Raw genomic sequence first — 16,474 nt, forward strand, 5'->3', positions numbered from 1 at the left:
AGTGCCCAGCAGGCAGTCCTCTGAGAAGGCACCGCCCGCTTTACCCAGGCAGAGTTTGAGATTCCTACAGAAGCCCTCGAGGAGGAAGCACACTGACGTGGGAACTTACCTCCAAGGCCTGGGCGCGGGCCACTCCACCACCTCAAGAATTCTTTAGACGCTGAGTCTTGGCCTCTTGTCCACTACGTGCTACTCGGCATCCTCCTTCCTACCCAGTGGAGGCTGAGGCTACCCACCCCGAACAGTAAACCCCTCTCCTGGCTCCTCTCCCGACTCCAGTGGGGACCAACACTGGCTGCTCTGCTCTCCCTCCTGGTGGGGAGAGGGGAGCGTGTGACTAAGGGGCCCAGCAGGTCTAGCACAGGGTGCGATTAAAGCAAACTCACAGCAGGAAGAGCCAATAGCAATTCATTGATTTACCCTTGTGTGATCAATAACTTCCCAGGCTGTGGCTTGAATATGCACATGAACCCATGAATGTATGAACTGGTCAATTTCTATGCTATGAAACAGATAATATGAAATTAAAAAAAACTCACGGGAACAAAGTACTTGTTTATTATTGCTATAATCAAGGCAAAATCTCAAACAATTCGCCTTGATAATGGAAGTACAATCAGAACTTTATTCATGGACTTACAGCATGCTCCTCCCTGCTGCTCAGACTTCGGTTTCACACACACCACCTACCACAAGCCCTGGTCACACAAGAGGACAGAGAACTGGGAGGCTACAGAGGCGGTGCAGTCCCTTCCTAGTGACCAGACTCCAGCCACTCGTTCCCCGTGAACCTGTTTCATCCTGAGTTTAAAAAATAATTGAAGGGGAGATGGGACCAGCATGAGCCCACCCCTTGGAGGGTCAACAGAAACAGCACAGCAATAACTGAGAACCATCACCCCGCACGCTTCACATTTACACAAGGGGAGCATCACCCGCGCGGGCGCCCAGAGCCCCTGCAGAGGGCAGCGACCCTCGCTGCAGTCTGTGCTCCTGGCAGCCCCGGACAGCTACCGGGTCTGAACTCCTGGGCGGGCAAAGTGTATTCGTGGCTAAGCCTCCAAGCTCACGGAGAAAGGACCTGCCTCGAAAAGCCACGCAGCATGGACCCAGCTTTACCCTGGAAAGAATTTGTAAGGTTTATTTTACCTTAATTTACATCTGTACAGGCAATAATAAAAAGGCTGTTTATTATGAAACAACTTGGAGAATTTACCTAGTTATAAGAATAATGCATGCAGTTACAAATGAGAGGTAGAAACACTGTATTAAAGACCTAAGAATACAAACATCATATAAATAAATGTTCAAATTAACTGCTAGATTTTGATCAGATAAATAAGGTAAAATTACATTACTTCGTCAAAGTAAAGGAAAGCCATGTCTGTTTTATCAGCACACTAAAATTAGATTAATGCCAAAGACCTGTGCAATTTGTCAAGAGTTCAGATTTATTGTCTAAAAGGATTAAAATAAAAGAATTAAAACTGGAGAATGGTTTATTCAAGTATTCAAGCAGGTAAATAAAAGAAACCAAATAATACACAACGTAGGAACCATTTCTGGAGGGGTGTTAACTGCCCCCAGTCCCCATGACTAGCTATGTGGCGAGCCGTCAGGATTAATGTGGAAAATGTGTGTTAGGCTGGAGACAGCTGCCCTTGTCCTCAGAGGAAACACACCTCACTTGTCACTAATTTCATGTACGAAGTCCACACCATTAACAAGCCCTCGGGTCACCAATGCTGTTGGCCCTTTTAGAATTCTTGAGGGTGTCCCAAATGACATTTTTCCTAATACTGCCCAATAAAGCAGCCGTTAGTAAGCGAGCAGCCCAGGCATCGGTGCGCATCCGCATGCACAGTGAGGTATGCAACCTGTGCAGACGGCCGCACCTCAAAACATCACGGAGAAAACCCAAGGGTGCAGGTGAAGAGGTTGAAAAACACAAGGAGTAGGTGGGCTAAGCTCTCAGCTCGGCAAAGTCACCAGAGATCCGTGTGGTTCTGGGAAGGGTGTGTGTATACAATTAACCATTTCTTAAATAGTCCACTGTGCCTCAGTTAGTTTTAAGTTGCAAAATCCAATACAGAGTTGTTTTAATAAATTAGTGCAATATATGAAAGATTTTGGAAGATTAACGAGAGTCCATATGAGATCACGCTGAAGATTTCACAAGGCCTTCTAAGAGCCACCTTTGTGTCTTCTCACGCTAGTTCCTCCTGAGCTATTTAAGGGTCATGCTCAGATTTAGACACTCACCCCAAGTACCAAACTGCCTGGATGGGCCGTGGAGTTTTTCTACTTTTACACCTCAGTAAACACGTGGAATTCCACACACTGCTCTGCACTGCCTCACCCTTAATTATCTGTAAGAATAAATGTGCTGGTGACTCTAGGGCTAAGGTACATTTATTTACCAAGTGCGACACTCTTGCTTCTGCTTCTACAAAGGGAAAGGAAGGGGTGACTTCTCCAATAAGGCAGATTTCCTACAATATGTAGTTTTTGGATTGTTTTTGTTTTGAAATCACTGCTTGTTCTTTGGTAGTCACCAGGCAAGAACCTGCAGTTTCTTGGGGATGGGCCCACGGAGCCCAGGCCGCACGCCAGATGCACCCGCACACCCCGCACGTGCCCTGGGGGCCTGCGGCTGCTCACGTCACCGGGGCCCCACAGCAGAGAGCTGCCAGTCTTCTCTCCACGCTACACTTATCTAGAAACAAAAGAAAGTAAAGCACAATAAAGACCATTTACATTCTCAAAACCAAGGAAAGAAAATCTAATAAAAATCACTAACTCGACCCACATCATCATCTCTGCTCTGTGCCAGCCCAAAGCTAAGTTTTAAACACTTTTTCTTCTTTGTCCCTGGCAACTGCTTAGCTACAACCTGTGTTCAGCACGGCACATTGGCAAAACTTAGATTAGCATGTTAGATGAACATTTAGATTTTAACAGCTAGCTTGCTCACAACTGCCAGTAACTTTAGACTTGCCATCCCTTGTAGCTCTTGAAAATGTGGTAATTCCACATATACTCCAAGGGCCACCACCTCCGCCTGGAAAACCAGATCACTGTGCTGGATCTGACAAGTGACACATGTAGCATCCCGGCATCCTACCAACCTCCGTCTGTCATCTATACCACACACGCGGTACACAGGGTCTTCAAGGATCCTCAGTCACCAAGCCCATAAGGCTAAAATAATTGCGTTATTATTTAATAATAAAAACAAAGTTCTCTGCAAACACAGACACATGCCCACCAACACAGTAATGCGGAGTAGACACGGAAGGGTAATGACAATGGCCCTCAGCACTTTACAAGCATCACCTGAGCTTCGCAACTCTGCACACCAGGCACCATCCCTTCTTTCAGAAGAAACTGAGGCCACAGAGGGGGAAAGGGACTTGCCCACAACTGGAAAACCAGCACCCAAACCCAGGCAGCATGACTCCAAACTTTCTCAGCTCTTCCCACTATGCCTATGGGAGACACAGCTTCTAAGTCAACTTACACTTATGCACACTTTCCACGTCAGCAGGGTCCTGGAGGATCTTGGCCAGGCCTTCCAGGAGGAGGGCTGCCTTATGATAGCGATAAACAATGTCTTCCGTGGGCTGGAACATCTCATCCAGGGCCGCAGCCTGAACCTGGCACAGTCAACAAAATGAGGAGTCTCAGCTTTTCCAAGAAAATACAAATCCATCAGGCAATGTAGCTTTAAGTGGATCTATCTAAAATTAATACATTTTCATCAAATGATACAATCTACCAATGTAAAGGAGCCTCCAAACAAGTTCTTTTGCATTCAAACACAACCTTCTTGTTCTCCGACATTCATGACTCCTGGAATTTATATTTCTAAATGGCTCTCCTATGACGTCAATAAAAAGTTTATTTTATACATACACTTTCACACTAGGGTAACCTGGCATTTCATTAAGGTAGAGTTTGTTATAATAAAATTAAATAATGTTAAAAGTCATTTTCAGCTTCTTCTTTTAAACAACTGTCTGGTATAGTCAACCACACTCCTTCAGAGATATTCACTGAGCACCTACTAAGTGCCAGGCACTGGGCACACAAGGACAGGAGCTCAGAGTCTGGGGGAGGGGCTTGCGTGACCTACCATTCAGACTCCCAGGGACACGTGTGTTCTGGGAGGAAGCCCCAGATGTCACAGGACACACACGAAGTGCATCCCACCCGACCATGGGAGGAAGTGGAGGTCAGGGAATCACCATCAAGTGACGCTTGGGCCAGGTCACTTGCCCAAGAATTTAGGGAGGGGATGGACAGATGCATGGGGCTCTCCAACATGAGGGGACAGTAGCGTTACGCACAGGGCTATGAGTATTTGAGCTTTCCCAACAGCATTCTGATTTTCTCTTTAATAATTAAATGCCTGGATCGTCATTAATCCAGCACCCTGATATACTTGTCAATATGTTCTGTTTCTGTCAAAAAATAATTTAAAGCCACATACAGTAAGATAAATAAAATGTGTATAGAAAATCAGAGCCAGGAAAAGGAAGAAATAACTAAACAGAAGTGGTAACATCCCTAAGCTTGCTAAGCAGCCAGGGCAAAGGGAGGGCCCGTTGAAGTCACATGGCTCGTACTGTCAGAGGAGAGACACCATATTCCTTTGGGGCGGACATTTCTCCTGGCACAACGTCTATAAACAACGATGTGTGATGTCTTAATTTGGCATAGAGTGATACAATGCATATTATTCATGTCAACAGTCCAAAGCTATTTCCATGACTTTTTATTATAATGGCTTTCCAAGTTAAGTCCAAGGCTGTGCTGTAACAGTCCAGAGCAAAGGAAACACACTGGGGGAGAAAGGAGGTCTGTTATGTTGATGTGGTAAAAATAAGACTGGTCAATAGTTAATTTTTTTACCACTATTCTTTAACAGTTCCTAGTTTCACCTACACTTTAGAGCAATTTTTTCCCCATGAGACAGAAAACGAACGCTTTCCAATAGGATAACAGACAATGTGAAAGCAGATTTTACTGCGTCTATACCTAAGGAACCTGAGTACATAAATTCTTGTGGATTAACAGGGCAGTATTTTTCCTAATGTTTATCAAGCCACAATTTCTAATATTGTAGAAACAGATCCAGCTGAGCTTTTAGATGCAAACTATGAAATGATGAGACCATGCCTCATGTTAGTAATTTTTAAGAAGTATAGCAGAACTTTACCAAATGTGGGAACCAATGCTACTTACTGTGTTACTTCAACATTAAGTCCAAGGTTGGTAAGAGGTGGTCACAATACTTGGGGGAGCATAAGCTCTTTTTAAAGGGCCAGAGAATGTCCAATAGGCATTCAATTGAAAAGACACTCTTCAAGTGGTATCATACAACAGTAAACCTTAGAAAGCGTTACCATTTCTACAGCACAATTATAGATGAGTTTCTCCGCAGTTACACTGTTGATTTCATCAATAAATCTCTGTTTGTCAGAGAAGAAACGAGTCAGCTTTTCTGTAAGTTTCTTGCACATGGTGATGCAGAATTTATATCGTTCATTCAGATTTTTGACAACTGAAAAGAAGAGAATTAATTTTAATTTTCCTCCAGAAATAAAGTCACATGCACCTTTCCTGCTGATTTAAGGAAAGTGACACTAAAGGATCATTAAAAAAAAAAAGTGACTGGAGCCCAGCCAGCATGGCTCAGCAGTTGAGAATTGACTTATGATCTAAGAGATCAAAGTTCGATTCCTGGTCAAGGCACATACTCGGGTTGCGGGCTAGATCCCCAGCCGGGGGTTGTGCAGGAGGTGGCTGATCAATGACTCTCTCTCATCATTGATGTTTCTGTCTCTCTCTCTCCCTTCCTCTCTCTGAAATCAATAAAGATATATACAGTGGTACCTCGGTTTTTGAATGTAATCCGTTCCGGAAGACGGCTGGAGTTCTGAAACATTCGAAACCCGAGGGAGCAACAGCTGACAGCTAGGGCTCAGGATCTTGCACTCAGCGGAAGCCATGTGGCGTGTTTGAAAACACAAGCATTTACTTCCTGGTTACCGGCGTTTGTAAACCGAAACGTGCGTCAACGGAGACGTTTGAAAACCGAGGTAACACTATATATATTTTAAATGACTGGAAATCAGATTCTTTCAGATGCTCTCTTTCCGTTTAGAAGATTGGATAAAGCACTTCTCATTGGCAAAAACAAGAAAACAGGAAAGCCGGCATCCTTTCCCTTTAAAAATGTGTAACGGGTTTGTCATCAGGAGCTTCCTTAGAGTGAGGGCAGGGCAGCTCCAGCACTGCACCCATACCTTGCTTCACCGCCGTGGACGGGCTCAGCTTCCCGGACTTGACCTGGGCTTGAGCAAGGTGCAGCGAGGCCGCCAGCAGCTGCGCCACCTTCATGTACAGCACCAGCTGCTCCACCCGCCTGTGCCGGAAGACAGCAAGCAGAGCATTACCCCGTGAGCCAAACGTGGACACGGCTCTCTCCACATCACTTCACCACTAAAGCAGCCCTTCTAGGGAACAGCACATGCCTTGGTATTTTTAATGCACAGGTAACTCCTGATGGGAGATGTTTTGGCATGGAAAAAGGTGTGTGTACTTTGAGTACAATACACTCAGAAATCAGTATGACCTCTATCAAATACCCTCAACAGTATAATTTGCAGGGTAAACCTCCAAGTCTCAGCTAATGCAGTAAATCTAGCACGAAGACATAACTTAGGGACTTCCTTGTCACCTTTAATAACAAGATAGGTTCTTCAGTGGATGACCAGGCCTCCCATCGCAGACGCAACTTTACAGAAAGCATACAGAACCTGGAAATAAATGGCAAAGGGCACCTACCCCCAGTCTTTGCTCAGCTGGCTGATCTGGTCCACAACCACACTTTCCTGGATCTGGTACAAGGAGACGGCGGATGTGCACAGCTCTGGGCTGCCCCCCCTCACTGCTGTCAGGTCCAGCACACACTCAGTGAACAGCAGCATCACATTCAGGTGGCGTAAGGTGTCTGTGTGTTCTCGCTGCAGCAAAGCCAGTTTGTCTTAGAAACTTTTAGGTAAAGAAGAGGTGTGTACTCAACTGTATATACACCACGGCACTGCTAACATTGTTCTATACTTATATTAGAGTGATCAAAGGAGGTGAAAAATTTTAAATTCCAGGAAACTAGTGAGAAAATAAACACAAATAAAACCAAATGTGGATGCGAGCACGTTTGTGTGTAATATATGAGAGCACTCACAAAACTGAACCTCAAAGATATGAGGCCACTGTGCTTTTACCAGAAAAAAAATGAAATGCTGAATGATTAAATTGCTATACATGCGACAAAATCATGATAAAACATATACCAAGATTACAAGGATCTTCAGCCCAGTAAACCATACTTCTTGATGGTTTAGTGAATTCTACTGACTTACAATTTCAGAAATGCTTTATTTTAGTTTCTGGTGGCTTTTCAGTTAACACGATTCCTAACACCAAAGCTGAGCATACACTGAAAATAGGTATTCCAAAATTAATGTTTTGAGATTTATTTTTAGCTATAAATATATTTTGAAATCTCACGTAAGATTAAGCTTCTCACTCTCCTTTTATGGTTGAAAAATGACGAGAACCGTTTTCCTAGAGAGACTTATCCCATCAGCTCCCAACGGTCGGCCCTGTGACAGAGCACTGGGCCACGTGTTCCCACACACTGGCTTCGCCAGTGACCCTCCACACGCATCCGGACGTAATTTATGTCAAATCTGATGGAGACTGAAAAAACTCTGAAGGTTGCTTTTCCAGTCTCAGATTGTATTACAAACTTTCAAAATCACTACTAAAGTTCTTATGCAGTGAAACTTTTATGTGAAATATTTAATTCTCATTCACACAAAATAGAAATGTTAAAAGGACCAGCACAGAGAGAAAATTTATTCTTTAGTTGGTCCAGAGAATGACTTGTTTTAGTTTGAAATGCAGACCAAGTTGGCATTGTACTCAGGGACCAAGGACCCGGTGCAGCTGCCGGATGCTGTCCCAGAGTCGGGTCAGGAGGTCATCTTTGGAATCAAAATTAACTTCTCTTGTTCTGGACTGGCGCTCAGCAATCTTCAGGTGATGATGTGTCTTTCCCCGTAGAGCTGGGTCCAGGAGGGAAGGTACAGGGCTACAAATGTAAGTGAGCATCCAGCCTGCCTGGCAGATTTATTTTCCAGTGTTACTGACAAATCTAGCATCATGCTTTTTATTTTAAAACCTGAGTTTAACTGTATTATTTTTATCTTATGAGGAAAAAGAAGCTTTGAGAATAAAAAAGTTATGGCTTTAGGAGAAAGATTATACTTTGGAAGTCACATAAATAGTAAATAAACTTCAGATTAAAAAATTAAGAATACAAAATCTATGTGTAACTTCCTATCAACCAAAGCTTACTATGAATGAGTGTCATGGTCAACATTATTCTAAAAATATGTCAGCAATGTTTTTCAAATAGAAAAGGTCAGTTAAAGAGAAGAAAAGAACTTCAGAACTTCTGAGAGTCTTTTGTTCTTGTGTCATCACTAGAACATTCTCCTACAGATCAACATCACAATGATCTCTACCTCCATCAGTGTCTCCTCTGGCAGTTCAGGGACTTCAAAGGTGACGAGCCCCTCCAGGCTGGGGGGTGAAGCACCATAAGGCATGTATCTCAGGCTAGGAGCCGCCTCTGTTCCCGGAGGAGACCCCCAGCAAGGCCCAGGCGGGGAGCCCACACACACTCGGCCACTTGCGGAGCACAGGGAGCCTCCAGAGCTGCTGGAGCCCACTGCAAGGAAACGGGACACAGGCACAGTGCCCACAGTGAGTGCACGGAGCCAGGGCCTCCATGCCCACTCCTACTACAAACGGACAGAGGAAATGTTAGACGAAAAGCGACTGATCCCCTACGGGAACATATCAATAGGTTTTATTTTGCCACGTTCACCTTTATTCCTTGTTGACATGTATATTTCAGACTTCATCACAGCCACTTTTTAAATACTGCTTTTTTAACCTCACCTGAGGATATTTTTTCCATTGCTTTTCAGAGAGAGAGAGAAACATCAGTGTGAGAGAGACACATCGATTGGCTGTATCCCAAACATGCCCTGACCAGGGCCGGAGATGAACCTGCAACCCAGGTACATGCCCCTGGCTGGAATCGAACCTGGGACCCTTCAGCCTGCAGGCCACACTCTGACCACTGAGCCACACTGGCCAGGGCTTAATTTATAGCATATACATTTCTTTCTCTCTCTCCAGTCTTCATAATTATAAAACTCAGTGGATGCAATTGTGGTTAATTAAATTTATATACATAATGCTTATCTGAAAGCATTTATACTATTTCTGATTTTTTTATACTACAAATAATACTTCAATAAAATCCAAATTTTCCCCCTTTTGAATTATTTATTTGTGATTAATACTCCAAAGTGGTGTTATAAGCAGGAATGGGATTACCATAGAGAAAATATCATAAACATTTTTAACAGCTCTTTGTAAGGACTGTACTACTTTCTAAAGCTGCTGTGAGCCAGCACACAGAGCCCGCTAACCTCAACAACACTGGATATTCTACTGTTTTAAATACTGGTTTAGATAATAGGTATAAAATGTTACTTTATTATTACTTAATGCTTTTAAAATCTTAAAAACAAGATCATTAGCTCTCATTGCTCTCTTGTTATCTATTTATATCCTCTGCTGATCTACTGAATCTTGATTAGTACCTTATTTAGCATATGAGAACTTAAATGACACAGTGCAATATATGAAGTAATGTCAAATGATTTCTCATCCCACGTCCAATCTAAATACTTTCTTAAGTGTTAGTATTAATAACCTATTTATAGAGTATGAATGATAAAACCAATCTATTAGCCTGTCTAAATGTATATAGGATTAAGTGCAAAGATCGGGAACCAAAGTACAAAAACAAATGTAAAACTTAGGCTGTGAAATAAACAAAACAAAGATAAACAACAACCTATCATTTTTAAAAACTTGACTGGATGTACTAAAATAAGCCTTCAGTATATGCAAGATCATATATGCACAGCTGCTTCATCATCGAAAGTCATACTTATAGTCTAATGCTATAATATTACATATCATTACAAATATGTAATGTAAGGCTTTTGTTTTATAAAGGTTTTTCCCCCCACAAATATTGCTTCATTTATTCCTTATAACCCTTTAAGGTAAAGAAAATAGTTATTTCTATGGATTGGAAAGAAAAACTGAATTCCAGAGACATTAAATGATTTAGTTAAGTTACACCACTAAGTCATTATCCGGACACTATACTCCAAACACAAGCCAAAGATTGTAGCAAGACAATTCCTCACCTGAGGTTGTCCTTGTTCGTAGGACCATGTGGGTACAAGTGGGGGCTGTGGCACTGTGGGGAGGAGATCCCACAGTGAACAGGACAGCCCTGGAACTTGCTGCTATTCCCACGGGAGGCGCCAGTGCACCACCACAGGCTCCTGCAGGGGCTGCCACAGAAAGTTACAAGAAGTTACTTTACTTTGATAATGTTTATATTTGGGGGTGGGATTATAGGGGAACCTTTACTTTTATACTAAGTTTCTTTTTTTTACAATAAGCTTTCAATACAGATACCCATTAAAATATTTTATAGTAATCTCTTCATGGCTATGACTCCTCTTCACACCAAAGCCTAGTGCTCAGTTAGTTCTTTATACTTAAAATACATCAACTGGCCCTGGCCGGCGTTGCTCACTGGTTAGAGCGTCAGCCGGAGCACCGAAGGGTTGTGGGTTCGGTTCTAGTCAAGGGGAGGTACCTGGGTTGCAGTCTTTCACTCCTTGCCCCTGGTTGGGGTGTGTGCAAAAGGCACCCAGTTGATGTGTCTCTCTCACATCACTGTTTCTCTCTCCCCTCCCATCTCCCTCCATTCCACTCTCTCTGAAAAGCAATAGGAAAAATATCCTCAGGCGAGAATTAACAAAAAAAATTTTTTTAAATATAAGAATTGGCCCTGGCCAGGTGGCTCAGATGATTAGAGTGTCATCCCACACACCAAAAGGTTGTAGGTTCGATCCCTGGTAGGGGCGCATATGCAGGAGGCAACCACTTGATGTTTCTCTCTCACATCGATGTTTCTCTCCCTCTCTCTCTCTCAAAAAAAAAAAAACCAAAGCGATAAAAACATATTCTCAGGTGAGGATTAAAACAGCAGCAACAACAAAAACTGCAGTCACACCTATTGAGGATAATTTGAAAAAGTGGAAACCAAGAACAGGGAATAAAAATTTGAGGTAAAGCTGAAGGGGATCAGGAGTCTCCATAGCAACAGAGCTGTAGATGGATGTTGAAAATTGAGTCAAAGTATACAAATATTAAGCCTTAGGATCACACACTCACAACCGCCAGGAAGAAAGGGAGTTGGGACAGGTGTCAAAGGGGCCTGATGGGCTGAACTTGGGCTAAATGAAGAGAAGGTGAAAAATCTCCCATCCACCAAACTAAGCAGAATCAAGAAAACTTGTCCAAAGCGTTTTCACACTCAAGCATCTGAAAAACATTACAGTTCTGAGATCACAGAATGGAGGCAGGAATTAACAACATAGACCATAAATTTAAATGAGAGACACTGATGTGTCCATCTTCTCTGCAACAGAGCATAACAAACTCAAAGCATCTAATTAACAGCAGAAAAACAGGTTCATAAAAACCTATAGCCACAGCAAACACTAAACAGCCTAACTCCTAGCTAGATTAACAAAAAACTTCACACTATTTAACTCAATTCCTTTTCTCTAGTGCATCATGTCTGGCTTTCAACAAAAAATTAAACGGCAAGCTAACAGGTAAAAGCAGTTTGAAGAGATAGAGTGAGCATCAGAACCAGACTCAGGTATAGTGCAGATACCGGAAAAAGTAAACAATATGCAAGAACAGATGGGCAACATAGGCAGAGAGATGGCAACTAAGAAGGAATAAAAAGGGAACGCCCCCAAGTCAAAGTCACTGTAACAGACGAACAATGCATCTGAAGAGCTCGTAGACAGACCTGACATGGCTGAGGAATCAGCTCTAAGATCTGTCAACAGGAACTTCCAAAACTGAAAAGCAGAGAGAAAGAAGAATGAAAGAACAGAAACAAAAACTACGGAATATCTGAGAAACTGCAGGACGACTACAAACGAGTAACATGCACAGTAGGAACATCAGAAGCTGGGAGAGAAAAACACCCTCACCCGCAGAGGAGCAGGATAAGAATTACAGCAGACTTCTCTTCAGAACCATGCAAGCAAGCAGCAAGTGGAGTGAAACAGTAAGTCTTACAACACAATATTCCCTTCGGATTAGAGATCATGTTCAATCAGTTATTTGCTAGTCTAGATATTTGCCCCTTCAGATGCTCATGGGAAAGTCAATTAAAAAATTATACTGTGTCACAAGAGACCTCTGCCATTGGTTCCCATGTCACAGCTCCTAGGTCATGAGACCTTGGCCCCAGAGGAAACCAATTCTCAGAAATTCTTTGTGGCTTCAAGTTCCTGTACTAGCTCTATATATTTGGCATGCTTAAAGGTGTGTAAAATAGTAAAAACTCTGAGCTATTAAAGAGAATGGGGAGTTGAGCCACTACTGTATGTTGACACATTTCTTACTCCTGTGTAAACATCTTAATTAATAATTATGATTTAAAAAAAAAAGTCTATACTGATTTCAGAGAGAGGAAGGGAGAGGGAAAGAGACAGAAACATCAGTGATGAGAGAGTAATTGATCAGCTGCCTCCTGCACCGCCCTGATTGGGGATTGAGCCCGAAACCCAGGCATGTACCCTGACCGGGAATCGAACCTTGATTTCCTGGATCCTATGCCGATGCTCAACTGCTGACCCACACTGGCTGGGCAATAGTTATGACTTGTGATTCTGAAACTTCAGTGTACTTGGTAAACATGTAGGGAGCTTATTAAAGATACAGACTCCTAGAATCCACTGCCAGAAAGTCTGATTAAACAAGTTGGGGTTAGGGTCTAGAATCTTCCTTGTTTTTATTTTTTGACAAGCAGTCCAAGTAATACAGATGTGCATTTATAGACATAACAGTCCCTGGAACAACTCTGAAATGGCCAAGAAGCTCAGGGACCTACGGTTCTTTAGAGGATCTACTTGCTGCATAAGAAATGGTGGTGAGCCTAAATTTAGTCAGTACTATCCTACTGATAAAAAATAACCTTGGTCAGAATTCCTTCTAATTCACAAGCTATTGATCATCAAGATATGGAACAAGCCCATCTTAATGGGCTACTGAGAAAGATGGAATGGCAGGCGCAGGATGAAGAAATCTAGGCCAGTAAGTTCATTCTCAATCACCAGAAGCAGGTGAGTAGAACAGTTACCTCCAGCCCCAGCCAAAGATGACATGTCCTAACCCCTGGGGCCTTTAAATAGGCCACGCTATGTGGCAAAAGGAAGTTAAAGTGGCACATGGAACTAGAGTTGCGAATCAACAGACCTTAAAATAAATAGTCCTGGGTTACACAATGGGTCCAATGTAATCACAAGGGAGGCAGGTCAGAACCTAGACCGGCCACTGCTGACTTTCAGGATGGAAGGGGCAGCACCAAGGATGAACACAGTCTCTAGAAGCTGGGGGAGGCAAAGAAATGCGTTCTCCCCAGAGCCTGCAGGAGGAACGCGGCAGGCACCTTAGCACCTGACTAGCCCAGACTTCTGATCTCCAGAACTGTAAGATAATGCATGGATGTTGTTTTTAGCTTATGGTCATTTGTTACAGCAGCAACAGGAAATTAATGCAGATGCTAACAAATTACCTGCTCCCTGTCCCCTGAAAACAAACAGGTTTTTCTTACCTATATCCATTGGTCGTTCTGTATTTAAACTGTCTGTGCTGCCCTGATGTCCACCTAGAGGTGTCTTTACTTGTTGATCAGATAATTTCCCAGTACTGACAGATCTGAAAAGAAGAGTCATGTTAATAACAAAAAGTACACTTTTAAAAAATCCATACATTTGCATAGTAAGGATGTAAGCCAAGCCATAAAAGGGTCAGTGGGAAGTCAGAGAACAAGGAGACAAAAAGTAGATGCCAAACAATTCAAGGTAGAGATAAACTTCATTAACAAAAATAAACAAAAGGCAGAAATAGATATTCAGGAAATTCAGCAAGAGCTCTGTATTTATAGTTACAGGAAGCATCTATGGTTTTCAGAGATTCTAAACATATACAGTTCATATCCAGCTGTTAAACTAATTTGGTCTGGTTGGTTTTATAACAGAAATGTATGTACATTACAGCTTTCACGTTCAAAGCTGAAGGGCCCGGTGTCTTTTACCTGCCAAACACTGCCTTGTTTTGCTGCTCAGACGTCTGCCTCTCACTTCCTTGTACTAAGAGGCAGTGAGAGCATTCGCGTGGGGTATTCCCATCTTTAGACTGCCCTTCCGAAGGCCCATGACGAGGAACCAAGGCTAGCAGGTTGGAAGATGCTTGTGTTTTGGGGATTTTGAAAGGAGCAGTGGCCTAAAGAAACATATGTGGGCTGGTTATTATGATGTGTATGTAAAGCATTCAGTGCTGTCAGGTTGCATGGCCCAGCAGCCAGGAGCACAGACTCCCTTGCAGTCCGTAGACCTGGACTCAAACACTGGCTCTCCTCCTTACAGCCTCTATGACCATGCACAACTCAGTGGGGTAACATACATAAAGCATTCATCAAGTAAAGGACCTACGCTGTGCCTGGCACATCCCAAGTGCTTGATAAATTGTAGCTATTCTTATCCTAAGTCCTTTCCATAAAGTCCTTACTATACTAGCTCATGACCTACTGCACGGAGTTCACTAAGCTACACGGTACTGCCGCCTCAGCATCCATTCTGTTTGGCCAAGTGGGCTCAGGAACCTTAAACTGACACTCGCCCCCTGCAAGTGCAGGCTCCAGATAGCAGCCCTCTGCATCAGGAGCAAACGTAAGCTCCTGATGTAACACCGCACTTCCCAGGATCTCCCTCCTGTGCACACCTTAGATAAGGCCCCATGGAGCTTACCAGAACCCTGCTCTTTTGGTTTGAATCGACCAATCCAGCCTTAGCCAGGGACCCCGAAACACTCTACCCATGAACCCTAATAAAGGCATGCGCCCAGATCCTGTCTCTCCCTGTCTGCTTCCTGTTTTGACATCCCTGTGTGCCCCCGCCCCAAGGTGTGCAGGGCATTTCTTTCAGGGCCTGTGAGTAAAGACCTCTGTTTCAAATCCTCTGTGGTCTGTTGCTGAACTTGGCACTCTATCCGCAGCCTATGCTCCACTTTGCAAATGTTAAATTAACAAAGACTTAGGTACTTACAAAGGGCTTAATAAACACACCTTAGTGGGAGAGCCAATGATGGTAGGCAAAGGGGTTTTAAAGAACCAGTCAGAACTCCGCGGAGAGGACCCCATGTGTTTGGTGGGAGAAGTCCCCAGGCTGCCAGGCCGACTGGGCTGAGGGGAGTGGCTGCCCCCAGCCCCAGTGTGGGACGGACACACAGGGTCAGAGTGCTGCTTTCTGAGCTTCTGCTTGTGCTGGTAGATGTCAGTGAGGCTGGGGGCACTCTGCAGTCGAGCACCCAGTAAGAAAGACTGTGGTGACTGAGCCTGCGGCACTGAAGAACCTACCGAGAAAACGGATGCAGTGTTAGCCCAATGGGAAGACGTACATGGCAGAAATATAAAAATTCAGAACACAATTCTTAAAATGAGAATTCCAGTGAATGTCTTATTTTTCGTGAGATATTCTTAAAGTGTTTATTGGCAGGAGACTATTTTTTGGCATACTTTACAGTGACAAGAACATCCGTCACTGGTACTCTCAGGACATGGAACTGGATAACGGGTATATCAGCTGTTTATCAGCAGCTACCACATAACTCAGATTAATGCAAGGTCTAATTAGGACCAAAGAGAACTGTATAATAAATGGTTCAGGTTAATGAAAACAATAAAAACCTACAATGAACAAGATGACTTCTACCCTTTACATAAACACATACTTGGGTTTAGCAATGTGATTATTCCCTTTTCTCACATCACAACTAAAATAAATTTTTCAAATTAACCCAGAATAATTCCTTATTTAAAATATATAAAGTGTAAGAAAGAGAATTAGATAATACACCTTTCCTGGATTTTATTTGTTTAAAAATAACAACAAGCTTGCTCTGGCCGGTTGCTCAGTGGTTAGAGCATCGGCCCAAGGACTAAAGGGTCCTGGGTTCAATTCCTGGTCAAGGGCACACACATTGGTTGCAGGCTCAATCCACGGCCCTAGTCAGGGCACGTGCAGGAAGCAACCAATCGATGTCTCTCCCCTTCCCCCCTCTGAAAAGCAATGGAAAAAATATCCTCAGGTGAGGATTAAAATAAATAAATTAAATAAAAACAAGCAGCTCATCGCCATGGCTGGTGTGGCTC

General features: G+C 43.2%; 1 protein-coding gene across 1 annotated transcript in view; it reads right to left on the minus strand.

Annotated features, from left to right (window-relative positions):
- Positions 1 to 1,173: 1,173 nt before the first annotated feature.
- Positions 1,174 to 16,474, minus strand: part of ULK2 (unc-51 like autophagy activating kinase 2) — an 87,564-nt gene continuing 72,263 nt past the window's right edge. Inside the window, exons 18-27 of the mRNA XM_087825799.1 lie at positions 15,389 to 15,675; positions 14,360 to 14,547; positions 13,877 to 13,980; positions 10,371 to 10,520; positions 8,601 to 8,806; positions 6,853 to 7,031; positions 6,312 to 6,430; positions 5,409 to 5,566; positions 3,521 to 3,656; positions 1,174 to 2,716 (exon numbers count right to left, since the gene is read on the minus strand). Of these exons, the coding sequence (XP_087681925.1) occupies positions 2,658 to 2,716; positions 3,521 to 3,656; positions 5,409 to 5,566; positions 6,312 to 6,430; positions 6,853 to 7,031; positions 8,601 to 8,806; positions 10,371 to 10,520; positions 13,877 to 13,980; positions 14,360 to 14,547; positions 15,389 to 15,675 (1,586 nt within the window). The 3' untranslated portion in view covers positions 1,174 to 2,657. The remainder of the gene's footprint in view (positions 2,717 to 3,520; positions 3,657 to 5,408; positions 5,567 to 6,311; positions 6,431 to 6,852; positions 7,032 to 8,600; positions 8,807 to 10,370; positions 10,521 to 13,876; positions 13,981 to 14,359; positions 14,548 to 15,388; positions 15,676 to 16,474) is intronic.

This window comes from Miniopterus natalensis, chromosome 17 (assembly GCF_054644295.1).
Source record: "Miniopterus natalensis isolate mMinNat1 chromosome 17, mMinNat1.hap1, whole genome shotgun sequence".
NCBI lineage: Eukaryota > Metazoa > Chordata > Mammalia > Chiroptera > Miniopteridae > Miniopterus > Miniopterus natalensis.